At 36.0% G+C, this 23,257-nt stretch overlaps 1 protein-coding gene across 3 annotated transcripts; it reads right to left on the reverse strand.

Moving 5' to 3' along the window:
* Positions 1-2,117: 2,117 nt before the first annotated feature.
* Positions 2,118-18,690, reverse strand: LOC103710490 (protein ARV 2). 3 transcript variants are annotated; one of them, XM_039131950.1, is made up of 11 exons: positions 18,415-18,689; positions 18,239-18,286; positions 16,472-16,561; positions 12,373-12,418; positions 12,203-12,285; positions 12,007-12,101; positions 8,576-8,642; positions 8,382-8,457; positions 5,398-5,496; positions 3,406-5,292; positions 2,118-2,461 (listed from the first exon to the last, which is right to left on the reverse strand). In XM_039131950.1, exons 1-10 carry the CDS (start codon positions 18,541-18,543, stop codon positions 5,261-5,263), a joined length of 765 nt encoding a protein of 254 aa, XP_038987878.1. In that variant the 5' UTR covers positions 18,544-18,689; the 3' UTR covers positions 2,118-2,461; positions 3,406-5,260. The 3 variants fall into 3 exon arrangements, with proteins under 3 accessions (XP_038987878.1, XP_038987879.1, XP_038987877.1); XM_039131951.1 differs by lacking the exon at positions 3,406-5,292 and having other exon boundaries at positions 2,275-2,461; positions 18,415-18,690; XM_039131949.1 differs by lacking the exons at positions 2,118-2,461; positions 3,406-5,292 and adding an exon at positions 2,681-3,343 and having other exon boundaries at positions 18,415-18,690.
* Between the last annotated feature and the right edge of the window lie 4,567 nt (positions 18,691-23,257).

Below are 23,257 nucleotides of genomic sequence, written 5' to 3' on the forward strand. Positions count from 1 at the left end.
ATGCAGTTAAGAACAACATTAACCCTTCCTCAAACCTTCTCTAGCTTGGCAACATTAGAATGTTTAGAAGACTACTCTTCATTCTTTGAAACCAATTTTGAGGTGATGCACTACTCTATCTTGTTATAAAGTAGTTACATACTGCTCCGCTATCCATCTTAGTTGTTCCTGTATAAGCATTGACTATCATATTCTGCTTCAACACCCATGAAACAATTGATCATATTATATTTTCTTCTACATATTTTTCCATGGCTCCCACTTTCTGGAAATTATTAAATCTGGCAAATCAAAATCCTTTTACTGCAAACCACCAATTTATCATGATTTGTTTATGTTCTTTGGAACAAAATTGTGGAAGCATTCTAATTTTTCTATAGACCACTGTCTTCCTTTCTAATTTCTTCATGCTAACATAGGCTGCTCTAGAGACCAATGGATGATGACCAAGAACAATATGAGTGAATAGCTTTGGACATGCGACGCATGGTATCTAAAGCAATGTTTCTTCCAAGTATGTAGCGTCTCTTGTGTCCTCTTAAGGTTTAGGACCAAACGATGGTTTTGTAATATTTAAGCTGGTCGTGCTTTTAATTTGAGGTTGATCTCCACCTTGAAGAACCACGCTTTGGAGGGACACTTACTGAAACCATTTATCTTTTACAGTTCTGAGAGTTCTGCAACTCAATTCACTTAACAATTGATTTGGATCATCAATTAGTATATACCTGATCTTGGATGGCATGAAGTCCCTTTCTGTGTTGACCAGCCATTTGTTAGTGAGTTTCCAATAACTTGTATGTTATCATAGAACGGCAACATGCAAGTGACACAATATTAAAAAAAAGTCTTGTTTCCAATGGCCATAATTATTACAAAAAGAAAATTAGATCACAATCATGAAGTAATGTGAAAAAAACCCCGAAAGATCAGTATGGTGTGTGGTTGCTCATTAAACATTACAAAATTTAATAGAATTGTTTGTTAAATATCTCTGCCCAAAAAATTGAAGTGCGATTTTCCTTTTTCTGTTGCCATTGCAGGTGACATAATGGAATAGCTTCGTGAAGGTAGCTGGATAAGCTTTTCTAGGTGTCTTATTCTTAATGATGCTATTGTTCACCGTATTTTTTTTATCTATGGAAGCATTGTAATAAAAAAAAAAGTGCATAAATATTACCGGACATGGTTTTAAACATGGATGTACCAGAAGCTACATATTATGCATGCTCGAGCTATTCCTTGAAGATAATATGTTTTGTTGGGTTATCTTTAGAGACTAAACGTTCGTCCCTTTGTTCTTTTGCACCATACTTGCTGACTAGTCCAAGTGTCGTCATTGGATATGAAGGCTTCTAGTTATATATTTTGACAAAGCTTTCCATGTATCTGTAAAAGGATCTGAGTTCTGAAGAGTCCAATTGATTAAAAACCCTCTCAAGGTGACAAATCTTTTGTAGACTGGGTTGAATGTAAGGAGTTTGCTGGAAACCAGCAACAAATATAGGAAAATCCTAGTAGTTGCTGTGAGAATGGTTTGGATGGTGAGCATTGTCTTGGTAGTGCTCAATGGCACAGGTGAAAAACCAATGTAACGCAGTTGACTAACATAAGAAAAGCCACCCTAAAGTCATAACACTGCAGGAACAATGATAATCAGCATCGCCATATTCTTATTTGGGTTTTTTTGCATGGATACCCTTCTAAATATCGAATTTTGCATAAATATTCTTCCAAAATTGATATTTGCATGTATACCCTCATCAAATTTTGTTATTGTACAAATGCCCATAATATAACAGTTGTTCTAATGGTGTTAAAAAAATATATTTATATTAATTAAAAATAAAATAAAATTTTAAAATTACGCTATTGTCCCTATCTTTTTTCTCTATCAGGACCACAATCTATTTGCATGTCTACTCATTAAAGATATTTTAGTCATTTTAATTTGAAACCGTTAATTTTTTAACGTCGTTAGATAGTATGGGTACATATGCAAAAACAAAAATAAAAAAAGGGTAGAATGACAAAATAAGTGTTTTACGAGGGTATACATGCAAATATCAATTTTGGAAGGATATTCATGCAAAATCCGATATTTAGAAGGGTATCCATGCAAAAAATCCTTCTTATTTTTATGTTCATTTGTATTTATTTGCTTTTGGATAATTAGGAGGGGCAAAGACCCCTCTACAATTGTCTAATGTCATTGGTTCACAGCATCTGCATTCACAATGTCATTAAGAGCACTAAGAAGTGCAGCGATGCATGCAGTGACACCTTCATCAGCAGCAACAAACCCCCTCAAACCAGTCAGCTACCTGATTGCTCTCCCTGTAAGTAAAAGAAATCCCGAAACTAAAGGATCTGGTAAGTAGTATTATGCAAGAATCTGCTTCTAACCAGACGCCACGAGCTTGATGGATGAAGAAACCTGCGCTTTGCTCCTAGGAATCCTCTGCATAGCACCATCAAAGTTGAGATTAAGCACAATTAGGGGTGGGAGTCGTCATTCTAACGAGTTTCATAAGCACAGAGGATGAAGAGGTAAGACGCCAGTGACCCAAAAGGTTGTCAAAGGTCCTAGAAAGGTTATGCAACAGAAGTAGAACAAAGGCAACCCTTAAACTTGATGCAGGGTAGCAGCTGAATAGGTTCGTTCATTTTAGAAGATATGTATATATCAAGCAAGATGCGCCATACCAACCCAAACCAGATGGTACGAGACATACTATATTACACCACTTTTGTACTAGTATCCGATACATGTAACATACCTAGTATAAAAAAATTTTGTACCATACCAATACTATGTTATTATAGATCTGAAAATAAGACGGCGAACCTTGATATCAAGTATTCCAAATCTCCCGAGCAACAAGCAATGACACAATCTTCTAGCGATTTGTAGCTATCTCCAAGTAAAAGAATGAGAATGATGATCCCAAATGAACTTGCACAAGTGCAATCTAGTATCTAACATCGTTCATGGAAATTATATAACAACTCTGTGGGATAGGAAAGCTTTGCATGGTAGTACTCGGCAACCAATCTTGCACCATGAGGACTTCATACTCGGCATGTTTATAAATTTCCACACCCTTCATAAATTTCTTCACAAACTACCTCCGGGCTTTGGCTGCAATGCAAGCAGCAGCCAAGGTAGCTTGTAAAAGAGCGGAAGAGATTTTTGTCTGAGACGAGCTCCCTGATGTTGTGTTCTTGAATGGGGACACGAGACCAACTGATTCGGCTCCCAATTAAAATATCAGGAATGTCACGAAAAAGTGGGAGAAATTTGTGCAAGGAGGCATCATTCGCCAAAAGAATTGCAAGCAATCTGACATAAAATTTCCATTTAAACCGAATGAGCAAGCTTTTCTTAGACAACTAGAAGCTAACCTGAATTTCAAATTAGGAACAAAATATGCGGCCCATGGGTCACGAACCACTCTAACAGAGGAAGCACCATTAGCCAAAAGAACTGCACCCAATCCGACATCAAGTTTTAATTTTAAACCATATGGGCATGGTTTTGTAAGATAACTAGAAGCTAACCTAAATTTCAAATTAAGAACAAAATATGTGGCATTCTTTCATTCTAGCAGCTAGAATTTGGTATATGTAACGCATGCACATAATAATAAAGATAAGGAAGGATTTGGAATGGAGATGAAGCAAAGGGAGGAGATGCCTGCGCCTCGCAGCAGTAGGTAAAGCGAGACTAACCTAATACACAATACTACACCAAACCTGACCACCCACCAGTAACAAAATGATCATGGCATCTTATCAGACCTGTACAGAGATCAATCTTAGGCTGCAATGAGTTGCATGCGTAAGTTCCTTCAAGAATCAAAAAAAAAAAAGGAAGTCATTCATGCAGACGTGTTAAGAAACAGAACAATAGGTTTTAGTGAATAGATTTGCACTGCTTCATTTGTAGTCAGCAGGACATCTGTATTCTCTGAACTATCCAGTACCACATTAAAGAAACTCAAGAACCTGAAAAGGTTACTGTGCAGAATCCTCATGTAGATAATCTCTATTACTTATTAAGTTGATTTATTATGGGACAAATGGTGAATGTTAACTAAACAAGAACCATCCTTGAAATAATAGACATACAATGTTTTGACCATCTCAGTCTCCAAAACTGCCAGAATGTTGGCTTTCACCTCTATCATGCATCCAGAATGATCTTTACTTGCAGATTATAATCGAGGTGGTGGAAACTGGAAGTTTTAATAACTCTCCTAAAGGAAATTACAACCTAATTGTCTCATTTCACACTATCAAGATCTTCCTTCATTACAAGCAACGAACATAAAAGAACCAGGCAACATCGGTTAGCTGACCTTGACCATTGTTGAAGCATACTAGCAAAGCATTTAATGAAACAAGAAGAGGCGGGCCGGAATGATCTCATTGTATTTAATTAAACAACAGGGGGCAGGCCTGAATGATCTCCTTTGACCTTTATCCACCAGTCTGATGGGAGAACAGCACATAAAGAAATGGTACGAGAAGGTAGTAGAGTAGGTGGGCAAGGGAAATTCATGAGTACAGGCCAAGAGGAGTGAGAAACTTACGCATCTATGTATCTCCTTAAGGAACTGGAAGTATACGACATTACAATCAAGGTGGTGGAAACTGGAAGCTTTAATAATAATCCTAAAGGAAATTACAACCTAATTGTCTCATTTAACACTATCAAGATCTTCCTACATTACAAGCAGCGAACACAAAAGCAGCAGGCAATATTGGTTGGCCAACCTTGACCATTGTTGAAGTATTCTAACAAAGTTTCCAATGAAACAACAAGAGGCAGGACTGAATGATCTGTTTTGATCTTTATTCACCAGTCTGATCGCAGAACAACACATAAAGATATGGTGCAAGAAGGTAGTAAAGTAGCTGGGCAAGGGAAATTCGCTAGTATAAGCGAAGAGGAGTGAGAAGACTTTGGCATCTATCTATCTATCTATCGATTGTACTGGAGAAAAGAAATCGACTGAGTTCTCATTTCAGCCATTTTGCTATGTGAGATACAATGATATGCACTTAATGACATTTAGCAAAGGCTAAGAGATTGGTGGATTAGAATTACATTTCTTCCTAACTTATCATATTGAATTTCATAGTGAAGTGTCATAATATTTGATGTTGATGATATATTTTGAATTATCCAGCTTGATGACCATGTAAAATATACAACGAAAGATGGTGATGTGAAAATGAACGTGACATGCCTTCACTAAGTGAGAAGCATTTTTCTCACGGTGGCACCTGTAGTATTAATCAGGAAAGAATTAGTTATACAACTGAATTAGTAAAAAACAAGTTGAATGCAGATGGCCGGAAATCCAAGCTGCCAATGAATTTATAACAAACCAGATAATAGATGCAGCAGCCAACGATCAGTAAACAATTTGGCTGCATGTGCACCGAAGCATACTGCAAGGCACCCAGCAGTCGGCAACTCTGTTACAACTACAAAATACAACATTTGAAACACTTTTAACAGATTAAAAAAAAGAGAGAAGCAAATTGACATTGTAAAGTACCACATATTGCACCCATGAGATGTTAATTGAATGACAAGCCTTGAGGAATAAAAAATTCTGGGACAGTACAAGAGAGTATATCAGAGTTATCACACAATCTTGAGTTTTATGTTTACTACTTTTACAAGTGCATGGACGGATGCGGGCAGTTACTCATTCGAGTTATGCAGTAAAGAAATGATTTAGTGTCAATTGCAACTCCTTGAGAAGCACCATCATTGTGGCCAAATAACCCTATCATGAAATAGGCTTATCTGACAAGTAAAGTTCATTCACCATTGCTCAAAATTTGACAAATTTAACATTCACCTAGTGATTGTGAAATATACATTATTTGGATCATCAGATCATGCTCTCTAACTGCTTATATTAATAAGATTTATTCTCAGTACAATGATTAGATCATCAGAAGCTTGTTACAGTGAATGAGAAAAATATGAGAATTTTCAATATATATACATCTGCTTGCACAGATTATAAATATGACCAATCTTACACCTGTTCTTTTTTCAAAAAAATTTTAATTTTATGCTCCTGTTTTAGAGTTTAAATGTCATCTTTTCAAATTTTACCTCTGCACATAGTTGTGACCACAAAAATCTTTATTTTATATCTACATAATTTTATCTTAAATGAAGTCTCTCCTAGAAAAACTTTGACGCAATTTCTAATTACTTATAGATCAATTCCAAATGTATAAGAATATTACTTTGGCTGAGGTATTCCATTTAAATTACATACAATAAAACAGAAGAAAGCTAGTGGGCCTCTCTTCACTTGAGGTGGCTAGTGGGATAAACTTAATAATTAATGACTTCTTCTGTGTCATCCAAAATGGACAATCACAAAGTTTTCTTTTATTGTTATGATTAGGAACTAAAAAACCTCTCTGGCAGGTGCTTGGTTACGGTTTGAACTTTAATTTTGCCTCTTTTTTTTTTTTGACTCCCACAATTTTAAATGCGGTGCATAAGGCCACATATGCTGCATATGTAGTCCCCTAACCGCACTGCATACCCCCAAGGCGACTACTACATATAGTCGGGCTGCACAAAGGCCAAACAAATTGGTTTACTTAGCACTTTGCAGACACGTATACAGTAGAATTAGCATTGTGCAGCTGCATATGCAATCTACTTATCATTTTATGATCTAGGGGTGAAAGTGGATTGGGTAATATCTATCCAAATCCACTTTCATATCTGAATTTTATTCAGATATGAATAGAAATTTGAGCATCCAACTAATATCTATATCTGAATATCCGATTTTTATTTGTAACCCTATTGAATTTTATATAGTACTCATGAACTTTTACGAAAAATAAATAGCCACAATTACCTTGATTCATTATCTACTTAGTAATTAATAACTTTGATTCTGCAGTCATAAAGTTTAATTATCCAACTTATATCCATATTTATATCCATACTTCAAATATCTGATTTGTATCCATATCCGTTTAAAACAAATATAGATATGAATTTTTGCATCGAACTAACATCCGTATCCATACATGTATATGCCAAACAAAAAAAATTGGATATAAATAGACTAGTGTCTGATCCGTATCCAATCTGGTTTCAACCAAATATGATCACATCAACTGCCAATTTAGCATTGCACGGCCACATACATAGCCAGTCTTGTGAAAGCCCATGCAAATAAGGCATATTCAAGCTAATGGTTGAGTTGGATGAAGGCTTCAAGAAGCTAGATATGTATATATTAACAATGTCAATGTATTAATTATACCATAATTATTGCTACTAAGAATCAAGTACTAAGATATAAGCACTAAGCGCTAGATGCTACTATCATTAGTATTGATGTTATTTATAAAAAAAACATATTGCTATTATATTACTGTAGCATAAAATTCAGCATATGTGTGCAGTCCCTAGAGGCCTAGACTCCCTGCACATGATAGCTGCCTTTTAAAACATTATTGACTCCTTACCATGAAAGTTCTTGTTTGACTAAACATTTTGTGAGCAAGCTAGGACCCTGCATAGAGGCATGTTCTTGTGAGGACATATAGAGGCTGGTACTAGTTTGGCATGGCAATCCTATCATAGTATTGGTATGCCCGGTATAGAGACCGGTTCAGTGTACTGAATGTCGGTACATCCTCCTTATCGTGTACTGATACCGAACTGGTATTGTACAATACACCCCGTATCACCCGGTTTAGTACCGTAATGGCATACCATGGGTCAATGAGCATGATACCACTTTGGACCATGATTTCTTTTTTCAAAAAAATCTCTGTTTTGGTAAAGCAGAACTAGAATACCCCTTGACACTGGCATTTCAATTTTTTCATTAGTCTTTTATTAGATATAAGGTGTGAGAATCAATCTCATGGCAATAAGAAGCAGCTCAATTGAAAAGGCATCATGGGCTAATGCTGCAGCTATATGGGGCGTTCATATATAGAAAGACTTCGATGATGTTGAAGTGAATGGCATAAAGCTTCCATTCTTCCATACAATTGAAAATATAAACTTTAAGCATCAAAACTTTGAGATCTTTTAAATCATTAACAAGCTTCAGTAATCTTTCTTAACAATTAGGTTGAACGAATTTTAAGAATGATTAACCATTTTGATGCAGGAGGATATACTTAGTTGTGGCATTTCAGGTGCTCTGATGTGGGACTGGGGACAGCATTGGAGAACCTTATATATTCTACCATGTAAGGTGTCAAGCTTATGAAAATAATTCTAAATACTCAAAGGCTGTGTTTTATGTTGAAATACTGAATATCACTTTTTCATGTTTTTAAAACTCAAAGTTTTAAGTCCAAACCTCTCAAAGCCACTGCATTTGATGATAGAACAAATATGTCAATGATGAAAAGAACAGAAGAAGGGAACTCCCAAACCTGCAGAAAGGGAAAAGGCAGATATAACTCAAAAAAACATATACGTGCACACAGAATATGATCTATCATGATAACATCTAATTTTTTTTCTTAAAAGAGAATGAATGAATCTACATACCATCATTGCTATGAGAAACAACTTGAAGTAGCTCGAAATAAGAATGGCCAGCATAATCTCTTTGCACCTGAGTAGTTTATAAAAATAACAGTTTCAAGAGTAAAATTTAGTCGACTCCTTTAATTACTGCAGCCATACTGTGAAGTTCTTTGAATCATTTGATAACATAGATTATTAGTGATAAACTATAAAATGAACTTCCGAAGTCACACATCAGCCAGAGATTGTAACAAAACTGGTCCCACTTGACATCTATTATACTATTAAATTGAAGCTACCAAGCAGTGCCTCCATCTGCGAAGCTCCATATCGTTTGGCCCCACATGTTAATTTTCCAAAATACTCTCCACACAACACATCCATTCAGCTTTCTTGCCCGCATTAGACTCTAATACATGACGCCTTTTGAAGGAAGAGGCGTTGCGCCTTTGCCTCTCCCACCTCACGTCTTTACACAGTTGATCTGAATGGTTGGTTCCACACTATCCTATGGCTCGAGTGTTTAGTTAAAAAGCCAACCATATGGAATCATAACAAATTCCATCAGTGAGTCTGGCAAATAGAGGACTCCAACAGCACATTCAACAAAGAAAGGAGAGGTAGGATAGAGAGGGTGAACACATTCAGCAAAGAGAGAGTATTTTTTTTAATGGCAAGGAAGATGGAAGCACCTAATTGATTTAAAAGAAGGAAACAGTCAAAAGATACATCAAAATCCCCAAAGCAGGGGAAGGAAATAAAAAAGAATACAAGCTATTGGAGATCCTTGCAAAACATAAAAGCTGCTTTTGGTTGCACAAAGTATACAGCCACTGAAAAGAGCAATGGCTAAGCATGGCAAACAAGCTTCCATGGTAGTATAGCTTCGGAAGATCTAAGAGTTCCTTTATTCCCAGATAGACCAAAATGAAGCAGTCGCATGTTCAAACTTAGGTCTGAAATTTTTGGGTGTAGGTCTGTAAGAAGTTCTCCAAGCAGTCCAACAAGAAGCCAATAGGTGGGATATGAAAAATATATTGAGATAGTTAAGAATTGTAACCCAAATTCTCCGAGCATAGGCACAATCAAGTAGCAGGTGCTGAGCACCAACATAATTCCTAAAGAAACTTCTTCCCATCTTTTTGGACCACTAACATAATTTCTAAAGAAAATTTACAGATTTTCTTTCCACCATAACTATTTACAAGCAAAAAGCCTGAGTAATGCACGGTATACATTATAAAATGTAAAAGATTAAAGTATGATATTGCTTAGAACATGTAATATCAAAATATGAAACAAATTATGTTAGAGTATAAAAAAGAGAGGAATATCAGAAAATAGTTTAATATTTAGCCACTGAAAAGTTAGGCAATTCATCAATAGCAAATCCCATGAAGTATGATATCTGAATTTGAAGATCAAGATTAAATAATTTCTAAATTCAACTTCAAAAGCGTACTAACATTTAAAATAATGTCATAATGACTCCCCAATGCTAATGTAAGAATCTCATAAAATGTTAGTATTATCTGTTTATTACAAAGACGTTGTTATTGCTATAACAGCAATGAAAAAAGTTACTAATAATAGTTATCACCAATAACAAGTTATAATTCACATGCTTGTTAAAGATTTGGATTTGGAATAATTTAAGTGAAGTCCAAATCAAAGACCTGAAAATAAGTAACTATGGTTAAACTTTTTTTTTTAACTAATGCATTATATCTCATCTTTGCCTTTTTCTCAGAATAGGCACATCGCGTGTCTGTAAAGCATCCTATATACTCTCTCTTCCAACTCTCAAGAGTTCTTAGAGCCTAGATATACTAAAATATCTTTCTTCAAAAATTTTAATTCTTTCTTTCTTGCTAAGCTGGATGTTCTCTCACCTATTGTTTCAGAAGCCTGAATGAGTTGCTCAATTTCTATGTACTATTTGTACTTGTTCTTTTCATATTCTCAAAGTCCAACGGTGTTAGAATCCCTTCTTTTACAGAAATCTAGCATGTTTAAGATTTTTTAAGAGAAATCTAACCAGGGTTATTATAGGAATTGAAAATTTTGGGAAATATAGCCACTTTTATATAGTTCTAGGATTAACACTAGATAATTAAGATAGCGATAATGTAGATTTGCAGCCCATATGATTGCTCTTTATTATTGACAGCATAATTTAGCATACGACAAGTCATGAAGAAAACATATCAAGCAATCTGTTAAAAGGTCATACTGTTACCTGGGGATCGTGAGATGTTGTAATCAATTCGCAATGGGAACCCAAGGAGAACATATGCAGATGGAAACTTGAAGTCATTGCTCTTGGCCATATGCATAGAGAAGAAACACCACACACACACACACACAGAGATGTATGGGAATCTCGATGGATGAAGCCTCAGAGTTAACATGGAATTTTAATTCTAGTTTACAGCACAGTCAGGGCATGGATGGTTCCCATCATAATGAGAATGAGAATGGCAAGGTTTTGCCCAGGGGCTGCAAAACTCTCATGCATATAAAGACATACAGATTGAGATTTGAGTCATACAACAAACAATATTACTACTTTAAGTTAAGATGTAGATAAGCCATGTTAAATATCATTGTAAAGTCTAAACACTGAAGGGCCAAAAAGAGACTCAGCATACCTCTCTCTCATTACATTCGATTGTAAAGATTGGATCATGGATTTATTTTGATAGTCAATAGATGTCGGAGCCTGTGCATAGTGGATGTGGTGCACTTTTGAATTCATGAGTTACGGCCTTACGGGAGTTCTGATTTCAGGCAGATTTGTGGGCAGCGAGTTTGAGATCGGCTTTGAGTTGTGACATGGAATCATCCTAGCAGACCCCATCCAGAGAATAGGTGCACAATGACTTGGTGAGGAAAGAGTTAAGAGTGGGAAACACATAAATCTCAACAGCTAGGGGCAATGACTATCCTCCAATGGAAAGCCATTGCCACCCATGGCTCTTCAACAAAACCTTCATGTGGGATGAAGTGGAAAGAAGACGCTTGGGAATCCTACACTCAATTTAAGAGATTACTCTTGGATAGTTTTTTTTGGTGATTAAGAGGCTCTTCTTTCGATTACAGCAGTCTATCTTAAAAAAATAAAATCAAATAAGAGACACTGGGATTGTGACTTGTCATGCATGGAAATTAAAGTCTGATGTGGCTTCATAGTTGATTCTTCTTTGATTTTTTGTGAACTCCGGTAATTTCTAGCCTTCAAATTTCCCTAGTACATGTAATTGGAAATATTTAACGCCGCAAAATGCGAAGAAATTTCAAGTCTGAGAACATACATGCCCATTTCACAAACAAAATTTCCAAATATGAGAACTGAGACATCCTTTACAGAAAATCGCTTTCTAAAAGAAAATGATAAAATAATCACTAAATAATAAATATATATACTATAGTATGGAAGGTAAAACTTGTACCTAGTAATATCAAGTGATAAATCGAGAAGAAACCTTGTCCCAAGAACTATAACAGATATAAATATAAAATTTCCCAATAAAACATCCATCAACACCTGTATTCAATATATAGAAGTAAAAATATAAGGATTAGCAGCTAATAAAGATTATTATAACACTGATGACAAAAGTAACTTGACCTAGTGAACTACATTACCTTTCCACATGTCCAAATTGACACCAAAAGGCTCCCAGATGAATCCCAATCATCTCTACTATTACTTATGAGAGAAATCCTGCCTTTAGATTGTTAAGGTCTCGGATAAAGCAATATATTCATGTATAAGTTAAAATAAGTCAGACTTCTTAGCACGGCTGAATGGATACATGCATCTAAAAGAAAATAAACAAAACTTGACTTCAAGAATAGTCCCTGCAAATTAAAGGACATCAAATTCTGTAAGCAAATAATCTAGGTTACAATTTAACATTCTTACGCAAATATAATCTGAAAAATTAACAGCTAAAAACGGTTTTGAAATACCAGAAAATAAATACAAGAACAGAGTGAAATTAAGATATAGCATTGCTGTAAGAAAAAAAAAAGGATGCATGGCACAAAAGTATTATTGGTATCTCTTTATCACACAAATAGTAAATCCTTTTAATGCATCACAAATAAACACATAGTAAGGGAGTACCATATCTAGTTAAAGAACGGAATGGAATGAAGTGATGGAGAAACCAGTTTGACTAGCATAGAGATGTGCAACAAGCACATAGAAAGGATCAGTTAGAATTCAGGGTTCAAAACCTAACAATAAGTCAACCACAAATTTTGGGGATAAGTTTTGTCAAATGACTAAAGTTCAAGGCTATGGTAGCAAGAAGAAAAGGCAAACATAATTGAAGCTTACAGTGCTACAAGGTGCGAGAATAAAATTTTATGGACAAATAAACATAACAACTGAAGCTATAGGTGTTGTAGATGTGTAAATAAATTTCTAGCATACCCATAGTTAGGCACACAAATGGACCAGTTTGACCAAATCCATTGCTAGAGAAATAAAGATTTTCGCTGTTTAATGTGTTGTTCTTGTCAATGGTCGACTTGCCAACAGAAGAAATGAGGTAGGGATGGAGGGAAGAGCAGAGAAAGCATGAAAAAAGGGGGGTTGAGGCAGATGGGATGAGGGAGAGGAGGGAAGGGAGGGAGTGGAGGGACACTATCAAGCAATAGGAAGAAATGAGGGATTAATCATAATCAAGGAGCTGGCTATCAAGAGATTAGAGTCTGAAATTGACAGAAAGGGCAGAGTTGAAAGAGAGAATGTCTCCATCAAGGATCGCCGAACCGGTAATGGTAGGCATACCGGTCAGCCACCGAACTGGTGCCGAACCGGCCAAAAGGTGCGCAGACGGCCAAAAAGCGCACGCTGCGTGCTGTTGCCACAGCCTGTGGCATCCTTGCACGGCACCAAAAAGCGCACGTTGGTGCGCTGTTTATGCCACAGACTATGCCATAGCCTGTGGCATCATCGAACCGGACTCGGTGCCAGTTTGCACTGAGTCCTGGCCGAACCGGATAGAACCGGAGGTGCCGGTTTGCACCGAGTCCTGGCCGAAGCGGACGGAACCCGACCGGTTCCGTCCGGTTCGCTCTTGTACTGGCCGGTTCCGGTCGGGTTCCGTCCGGTTCGCTCTTGTACTGGCCGGTTCCGGTCCCTGGGGCCGATACGGTTTTTTAAGGCCGAACCGGTCCAGTTCAGTACGGGCTGAATCGGCCGGTACGGGCCAGTTCAACATTCCTTGGTCTCCATTCTCCAAAGACTATGCTTCACTCCTTAAAAAGAAGTGACCAGACAGGTTTATCTTCCGACAATGTTTTGAAATTTTTCCGTAAAACAAATTTATAAAAAAAATTGTTACCAATGTTATGAGGAAAGAGGAAGGAGGGTTGTATATGTTGTTTTCATTCATTTGTTGGCATAGCGGACAACAAGAAAAAATGTGTGGCTGTGTCTATTAATGCTAATGAGGAAGGAATGGATTGGTCCACCATCATAATTACGATTGTGGTGAGGTGGGAGAAATTCCATATGGTTGGGAAAAGGGAAGTACTAAGGCGTAGAGCATATTTTCTGCTACCATAATTAGGGTTCACTTTTACCCTCGAGATTAAGCTAGTTCTGCTTATCATCTGACCAGCTTTTACAATTAATTCAACAAAAGTATATAGGCATGCTTTTGTAATATATCATAAGCGTCAAAGCCTCAATTCATTATCATAGACTACAAATCATGCAGCTTGTACTTCTCAAATTGACATTTTGATGATCGCGTATGCATACCAATCAATTTCTATATGAAAACATTTCTTTCAACATGTAATTTGAAAACTAGCATGTGATACAATTTCTAAAACACAATTAATGTAACTATAACCATGACCATCAACCCTTGTCTCGACCTTAGTGCCACAATCAAGCATGGGTATGGAGCAAGTGCGGGAGAAGGTGCAGGAAGCAGATATTTTAGAAACACTTCTAGTAAGGAAGCATTTAGGAAGCAGGTGCAGGTTCAGCATTTCGAGAAGATTCCAAAGTAGGTGCACTACCCTAAGTGAAAGATTCCGGCTACTAAGGTCTCAACTGTTTGGGGTCAACTTCATGAATCCTCATTCATCAAGCATTATGACTTTAGATCCATTTTATAGTTTGCTTTTAATGAATGGTTGTCAACATACGTTGATCCTGCAACTTCTTAATCGTAGCTTGAGACTGGCACTGGCAGTGTTTATAACATGAATTAATATGTCAGAATATATCTATTGAGACAAGTGAATAGCCTAAAGATGATGAAATCATTAGGGTTGGCTTTGTCCCATGTTTTAGGGTGGAAATGATAAAATAGCACAATGAAAAGGAAGAGAAGTGATGAACAAGGTTATGGTAACAACAACAACATTCATATATCAAAGTAAATTGTTCAATTAAAGAAAAGCATGCAGTTTGATCAACATAAAAAGTCATACACCACAACAAATTTTATAAAATTTTGCTATTGATTAAATGACTTCCATAAGATCCTGCTTTGTGATGACAACTATCTCATTTAAAGTACCCTTCCATTCAGCAAACATGAATCAAAAAGCAAAAGGAAAAATATTCATTTTCTATTGATGGATCCAAGATAAGAAAGCAAAAAAGTGGGTTTTATTCTGTTTATAATGTTGCCATCTATATAAACACAAATATTGCATGATTGTACATGATATGAAAAATAAAGAAAAATTTTACCAATAAAAGAGAAAAGAATGTTACAGCCAAAAAAGAAAAAGAAAAGAAAAGAAAAGAAAATGAGACAATTTATGTGACTTGTGACTTTTAGGGCCAAGAATAGGTGCAAAGGCCATGAAATAAAACTTTGAATTATATGTTAGAATAGGATAGCTTGCACTTCTCTACAGCTTAACTAAATTTGCAACAAAAGTATGACCACACAAGGATTCCAGATCTAGGGTCACTAAGACCTTTATGATCTGCAATAGTCAAATCAGGTAGAACAACAGACCCACAAAGTTCAAGCTACAGCTAGTACAGACTAATATTTACCTTAAAGTATCCTTCAAGGAATCACATGGGTGTATCATAGACACCAGATGTTAAAATTTAAGGCCAGCTACCTCTAAATAATAGAAATAACAAGTCCCTCCAAAAAATAAATACAAGTATTCTAACAATAAATGAGTGCACATGAAAGATATCATAATTTCATATATTTCAAAACTTGTCAAAATCTCCTAGATTGCTAAATATAATTAGTCAGAACTGAGGTGCATTTACATGAAATAAGAAAAATCTCATAACTGAAATAGCTATCAGACTTAAGATGCATTATGTACAACATGCTACTGCACTTTGCCGCTACATAAATTATATGGATAAAGAAAATGCACCAATCCTTTTGCATCATAAGGCAACGAAACACAAGATTGCACTCAGAAGCATGTGTGAGTGCAGACTAACATGATTAAATAAATAAAAATCACATTTTTTGTCATCAATAGTAGGGTCTAATGTGGCATTTATTAGAGAGAAACATGCAAAAGTGATTCCTTAAAAATTGTGCTTCAAGTCAAGATCAGAATGCTGTATTATGTCAGCATAGAGATCTAAGACATAAGTCATAATATAAATCTTGTGACATTGTTGTAAGTGGGCAACTATCAGACACAATGCTATGAAGCAAGAAACTCTAGATATCTAAATTTTAGTTAACATAATGAGAATTTCAAAGAGACTGATTCGTAGAGGAAAAAACGTGCATAGCATGCATATATGTAAATACATACTTACAGGCCTTCAAGATAAGAAATATAAGAAGCCAGAAACATTAAGGTCATCTCATTAGATCAGAAATTACACAAGGGAGATCAAGTGAGTATTAGAAATTTCAAAAATTAAAGGCTGATGTGTTGTTTTACCTTCGTGTCACCAGCATCTAAGTTCAGCATATTGAATAACAAATGTTGATACGCTTTAGTCTTGTGCAGAATCAGATCAATCAGGATAATCTATACAAATAATTGTTATGATTAATCATAATACAGTAAACGTTACAACTAAACATGCATAACTGAGCTAAAAGAAAAAAATTTTGACATGCTAACAAGGTAATAGTTATCCAAGAGTTTTGAAGGTGGTGTAGCAAAAACTGATGAGGTGAAGGAACATGACCATATTGTTTCAGATATTAGACAGACATATGTAAAAAAGCTTGCTACGCACCATGGTGGAGTTAAACCAGTAAAAGGATTCAAATGTTTTAGGTTATCATTGCTGTTGGTCATCTAATTTCATTTACCTCCTCATTGGCCGGGAAAGGACAAGCGAAACAGTCTGTCAATACATGGGGCTGCTGTAAGTAGTTTAAATTTTAACATTTGGTGCCTTCCACCTATTACTTACATTTCGCACATTTCAAACGATAAAAGAAATAATTTATGAGAAGCATGGTTTTAAAAATTGCTAGAACGGAACAGTAGGATCAGTATCATACTATTTTGGCACAAAACCAGCAGGTGCCAAGACGCTGAAATAGCTGTACTAGTACCAAGCCCACCAATCTATAATGGCCTGTATCAATGTACCAGTGTTACCGTATCAACCATGCTAGTCGGTACCAATGGGTTTTCCATGTTTTAGAAGATGTCAATTTTGGTATGTATTGGTACTATACTGTTCCGATGGAAAAGTGGTACATGGTTGGATAATGATGTTTAAAACCTAGATGACAAGTCTTCTTGTACCATTCTTGCAATTAAACTTTTGTGGAAATTGGTGGCAGCAAAGGTGGAGCGGGGTTTATGATCAGAGGCCCGGTCTCTAGGCTCACTGCTGCAAATGGTAGCCCCATCTTTGATACCTCAGTTCCAGGAGCGGAACTAAGGGCAGCTTAGGCGGACATTACCTATGCACGTTGCGTCCTCAAAGCTGACCTCATCCTTCTTGAGGATGATTCCGCTATAGTGATTGGTTGGATCCGAAGGCAGGACAGAAAAATGGATATATATCCCTTTCTGTAGAACATCTGAAGACTAGCAAGGGAAGCCACTTCCTTCCTCACGAAGCACAACTATCGAGAGGCGAACAAGGTTGTGGATTGGGTTATGTGGCTGAGTACTCTGGTGACGTGTTGTGGACCAACCCGGGATATTTTTACTTTCTAATTCTCTTAGATATATTCATACTAAAATGGTGTGAATCCACCCGTCTTAGCCAAAAAAAAAATGTGGGAATACTTCATCTTGTGTTGAACCACATTTGGCAGTATAACAGAAACTAGAGCGAAGAAGCTTAATAGAGAATTTGGAAATTACTTTCTCAGATAAACAAACATTTATAGATGGTGTCTTTTCTTATCGATAGGAATGTACCTCATTAACATGTTTTTTAACATGAAAAATTGAGAAAATTGAGTTGACAACTCAAATAAATATTTTGTCAAATAAATATTAACCCAAAAAAAAATAAAAAACTAAAACCATTCAGAAAAGATTATCGTTAATCAGCTCAAACCACCTGAACCCAGCTCAACTGGCAGAACATTTTCAACCCTATGACTACCATCGACCGCAAAAAAGTCGCTGAAATTTAATGATTTACCAAGGCTTTTTTCAAGAATGTACGTGATCGAAAGGGAAAAAACAGTGGTTTTTATTTTATTTTTTGGAAGGGGGAAATTAAAGTACCATGAACTCGCATTCGATGTAGGGATCGGCTACGGCCTTGCAGTTCTCCTGGGAAAAAGAGAGAGAGAGAGAGAGAGAGAGAGAGAGAGAGAGGCGGCGAGGCAAAGATTAGAATGGGTTGAGATCGAGAAGGGAAAGAGAGGATGCGGAGAGAGGTTGGGATCTGTTTCTCTTACGCATTTCATCAAACGGATGTTGCCGGGAGAGTACTGGACGAAGAGCGTCTTGATCCCCTTGCCGCAGTTGACGCACCGCCGCTCCTCCACCGCCTTCTTTTCTTCATTTTCGGTGGTTTTGGGGCGCATCTGGGAAACAACGCCTGCACCCGGTTGGTCGCTCGGAGAACAATAAGCCAACAAGGCAAGCTGTACTCCGAGGCGGACTCGGAGTTTGGGAGCAAGCGTTTTTTTTTTTTTCTATCGACGCCGACTCCTCCAATACCGAAAACCCCGTTGCTCATGATTTATACACCATTCGTGTTACTTATTCACCCAGTCAAAGACTTTGACGAGGGAAGAGGACGAAGGCATCCTGAAGGATGATTTAGCCACCGTCATCCGTTGGATTCGGAAAATCTATGGGGTGGCGGTAGTGACCATCTCTTGTTTCGTGACATTTGGGCTATGGCGAAGGATGAATGGGCTTTTTAAGCCAAACATATTTACCGTGAAGCCAATGATGCTGCGGATTGGGTGGCTACGTGTGTAGCTTGTCATTCCGGAGGCACCTTGTGAACTGGTGATGGGAAGTTATCATTGGCCCTCCGAGGTATCCTATTTTTTGACTTTATTGGGTGTATCCATACCCGTCAGGTATGATCCATCCGTATTAACGCAAAAAAAAAAAAAAAGAAAGAAGAAGAAGAAAAGGAGGAGGACGAAGGCATCCGTTAAATAAGGCGCTATCGTTATTACTAGTGATGATATCATATATATGTGTGTGTGTGTGACTAGGATAATAACATAACACATCAATATTTCTCAAAAATAGTGAGTTATCTACAGACGCCACGAAAGCTAAGATCCCATAGATAATTGGTGAATCAAAGGAACTACGTTCAAGGTGCCTGTTAGGTCATAGAGAGATTGGTAAATTTCACAAACATAGTTGGCCCAGCTTGGATCAATGAACCTTAGTTTGGGCCATGTATACTTCTTTAATAAGAACTCTATGAAGGAATACAGTGCGGACATCTAATTTGATGAAGTGGCCAGCTTTGATTGACTTCTATTGAGAGAATAATTTTTACAGTGGTATGCTTTACTATTGGGTTAGAGGTATCAAAATAATTGACTCCAGATCGTTGGTTGATGGGAGACTTAGATAACAAGATGGGCTTTGTACCTCTCTAAGGATCCAATTGTCTGTTGTTTGATGCAATACGCCCATTTGCATTCATCAAAATTTTGGTTTGGGTGCAGTGTAGCTAAAGACTAAGTACCTTGCTTTTGCAATGCATCAAATTCTTCAGCCTTGACAATAGTTACAATACACCATTTGGATGTTTTGACAACTTGAGAAAGACAAGTTGGCTCCACCAAAGAACTAGAGATAGATAGAGCTAGCAGTATTGGACACTTGGTGGAATGACAGGCTTTTGGTTTAATCAATTTCTTCTCATCCGGTTTGATAGGGATGGCTAACTTGTGGAGATTGGACAATAGATGGAAGTAATGGTGGTGGGGGAGCTTGATGCTGCCGGTCATGGGCTTGATGGTGCAGGAGTTGGGTTCAATGAAGTAACTAGGTTTGAGGTAACTTCTGTTGGTGGTTCTCGTTATAGAAGAGGTATTTTTATGAGGTCCAAATCTACCTGAGGTGACCCTTCTTCATGTTGCATAGTTGAATAACCATGAATATTGATTTCGATAAATGAAAATTGTCTATGAAAGTAACATTTTTATATACTATACTATATTGTACTATATTATAGTATACAATATTATACTATACTATATTATAATATATTATATTATACTATATTATTATATTGCAATATTATACTATCAAAAAGACATAATTTGTAAATTAAGAATACTTTATAATAATGAGTTTTGATGATACAAAAAGAGTTAAGAAATTGAAAGTGCTATATAATATAATTATTGTTATTTTTTCATGTAAAAGCACTTTCTCAAATTAACTATAAGCAAATATTGTAATATTTTAGAAATATAGTTATCAAATAGCAAACAACTTTTTATTAAATGTTTTACTTTCAAAAGTTCTACTAACTTTTGCCAAAAAAATCTTATACTCCCAAAATCAATCCCAAACAGAACATTATACTTGTTACAAGAGCAAAGACAAGGATAACATGCAAGTTAAATATTCAAAGAATATTATTTTTAGGAATTCCACCAAATAACTTCCCGCTTTTTTTGAGCAAAAGGGCAAGCCACCCACATTTCATGGATAAAAGAAATGAGACAAGAGTAACTAGAGAGAGAGAGAGAGAGAGGGGGGGGGGACCAATCAATCCCAAAGAGGAATCCACCACAAGAAAAAGAAAAGAGGATGGAAAGATTAAGGAAAGAAGAGCTTAGGGAATTGATTTGATAGCCTAGATGTGGGTGTACGATTGCATTGAACCGCAGCAATGGTAAAAGCATCAACCCTAGATCGGGGGTAAACACGTGAATGGAATAGAATAGTCAATCATATCCCAATAATGTATCAATATTTCTGTTTAGAAAAACCACTTTTATTGTGCAGTGTGACAGCAAGAGAGATGACAAGATATAGCATTTAATACAAGCAAATTTTTAAATTAAAAACTAGTATATTCACTACCTCTCATGCTATTTTGCAACCAAAAATATTCTTATCAGGAGTTTTAAATTTCATAAAAACATCTGATAATGATCTCTTAATGCAAGAGGAACTAACAATAGCACCTATAATCAGCGATAAAGATTACATACTATTTGATACCATGAGTTCTAGTGAAGAGGTAGCAACAAAGTTGGATGGATAACAAAGAAGCAAAGCACTTTCAGCCATTTGACAAGAAGAAGAAATGGAATCAAGTGGAGTCTTATTAAAAGATTCAATATACGGTAAAACAATTTTAAGAGTGGAAGCAAGATGACCTAATCAATGATGCCACAATTTATTAGTGATTTTGGAGTTGAATTAGAGTATTTCCTTTATTATTGTTGGAGGTGGATGATAACTGAAATGTATGTAGACTATCAATGCTCATCCTTGGAAAAGGTTTTTTCTCAAAAGGTTGTCCTTTATAAAAATGAGTATTAGCGATTTTTTTTTAATGAAATAAAAGGACCATACAGTTTTCGTATGAGTACATTTTACAAAATCAAAAAATAAAATATAATGTAGAAAAAAAAACTGATATATATCCCACCCACACAGTTATTCAAAATGATCAGTCACATAAGATGCAACTCAACTTAATCTACAGCTCTGTTCACTTCACGATAAATATAAGTGACATAGAAAGAGCTAAAACTACTAATTATTCTCCAAATATCCTACAATAATTGATGTCTATCAAACATATGCTTCTATTCAATATCCAACTAATCACTGTTATTAAATCACCCTCAAGATAAATAGATTCTACCCAAAGGATGACCTTCGCATGACTGATCCCTTCTCAAGCCGTTCTTAAATTCGATCCATAGCTTCGGTTCAAGAACAAAGATATGATGAACAGGACCACCACTAATAGTAACTAATCAAGGCTACTGATCACAAAATCAACACCTCCTCTACCACTATCATCCACAATACAACTATCGAAATTTAACTTAAGCAAGTTAAAGAGTAGAGACTATTGAGAGATGAGGATCAAGATCATCCAAGGCACAATCAATGCTACAAAGAAGTTCCAAGTATCCTTCGTTGTCAGCAATTTTCCAATAGCGGGCGAGTGAATAATCTCTGAAACTTGTGATAGCTCCCCCTCTAGAATAAATCTCAACTGAGCATTCCTAACTAACCATATATAATATGCAATAGCACAGGTGCCCCGGAGAATAGTAGCTTCTCTGAGTATGCTCCCTTTCAAGAAATTGGTATTTTAATTGATTATTCCTTCAATGTACTTTTTTATTTTTGCTACTGGAGTTGTAAGAGTTAAAGTTTAACAACAAAATAACAGAAATTGGCATTTGATCCTTTCTGAGGCCGCATTTGATCCTTTCTGAGGCCCCAAATTCAGTTGCTTTTCCATGTCATGATTTTTTTTCTTTTCTTTTCTTTTCTTTTTGGCAGCGAACATTGCAACATTCAAACATATCATCTGTCAAAAAAGAAGAAAAAAAAGGAAGTACAATACAATCTCTATATTAACTAAGGCTCCGTTTGAGGAAGCTTTTGAAGTACCAAAAAGCACTTTCTTGCCCTTCAAAAGTACTTTTAGATTAAAAAAAAAAGATGTTTATTAAAAATTTCGAAAAACTATTTTAGCTTTTTCAAAAAGCTAAAAACAGCTTTTTGGAAGAAACTCCATTATGGAGCTTTCCGAAAAAGCTGTTTTGAGCTGTCAAAAAACTATTTTTTAACCAAAATACTCATAATAAAATATAACAATTACATTCTTTGTCCTTTTATAAACCTAAAAATCTGCTGGAGCCCTAACAAAAAAATCCTAATCGTGGATAAGACTCTCTTCCGTACAAGAAAAGGTATTTTTGTTTTCTATTTTTGTATGCATCTTTTAAATCACGTTTTAAAAAAAAATAATTTATTTCTCCGTTCCTTCTAAAATCCATCTCTCTTTTTTCATCGATATCGTGATCAACACTGAGGTCCTCCTCGAGCGTGGACCGCGAAAAAGAGCATATGGACTGCAGCATCGCGATCCAAGCTCAAGCGAGGACTGTGAGGATTGGTGAACCACTATAATACACAATGTTATATTACTATATTATTATAATATTATATTACATCACAATAATATTATACTATATCATATATTTATGTATTAATATATGTTATATTTTATTATGATTTGTTGTATAATATTATGCAATGTCCTTTATAGCAATTTTG

The sequence above is a fragment of the Phoenix dactylifera genome, chromosome 11, assembly GCF_009389715.1.
Source record: "Phoenix dactylifera cultivar Barhee BC4 chromosome 11, palm_55x_up_171113_PBpolish2nd_filt_p, whole genome shotgun sequence".
Classification (NCBI taxonomy): Eukaryota; Viridiplantae; Streptophyta; class Magnoliopsida; order Arecales; family Arecaceae; genus Phoenix; species Phoenix dactylifera.

What these genes read in the sequence shown, in the direction of transcription:
- LOC103710490 (XM_039131949.1), bottom strand. Translation starts at nt 18,543, where the DNA reads ATGCGCCCCAAAACCACCGAAAATGAAGAAAAGAAGGCGGTGGAGGAG. An exon ending in TAGATGCTGGTGACACGAAG is followed by an intron (nt 12,419 to 16,471) that starts GTAAAACAACAC and finishes TTTAATTTGCAG; the next exon opens with GGACTATTCTTGAAGTCAAG. An exon ending in GCTGCTGCATCTATTATCTG is followed by an intron (nt 3,344 to 5,397) that starts GTTTGTTATAAA and finishes ATTTTATGTCAG; the next exon opens with ATTGCTTGCAATTCTTTTGG.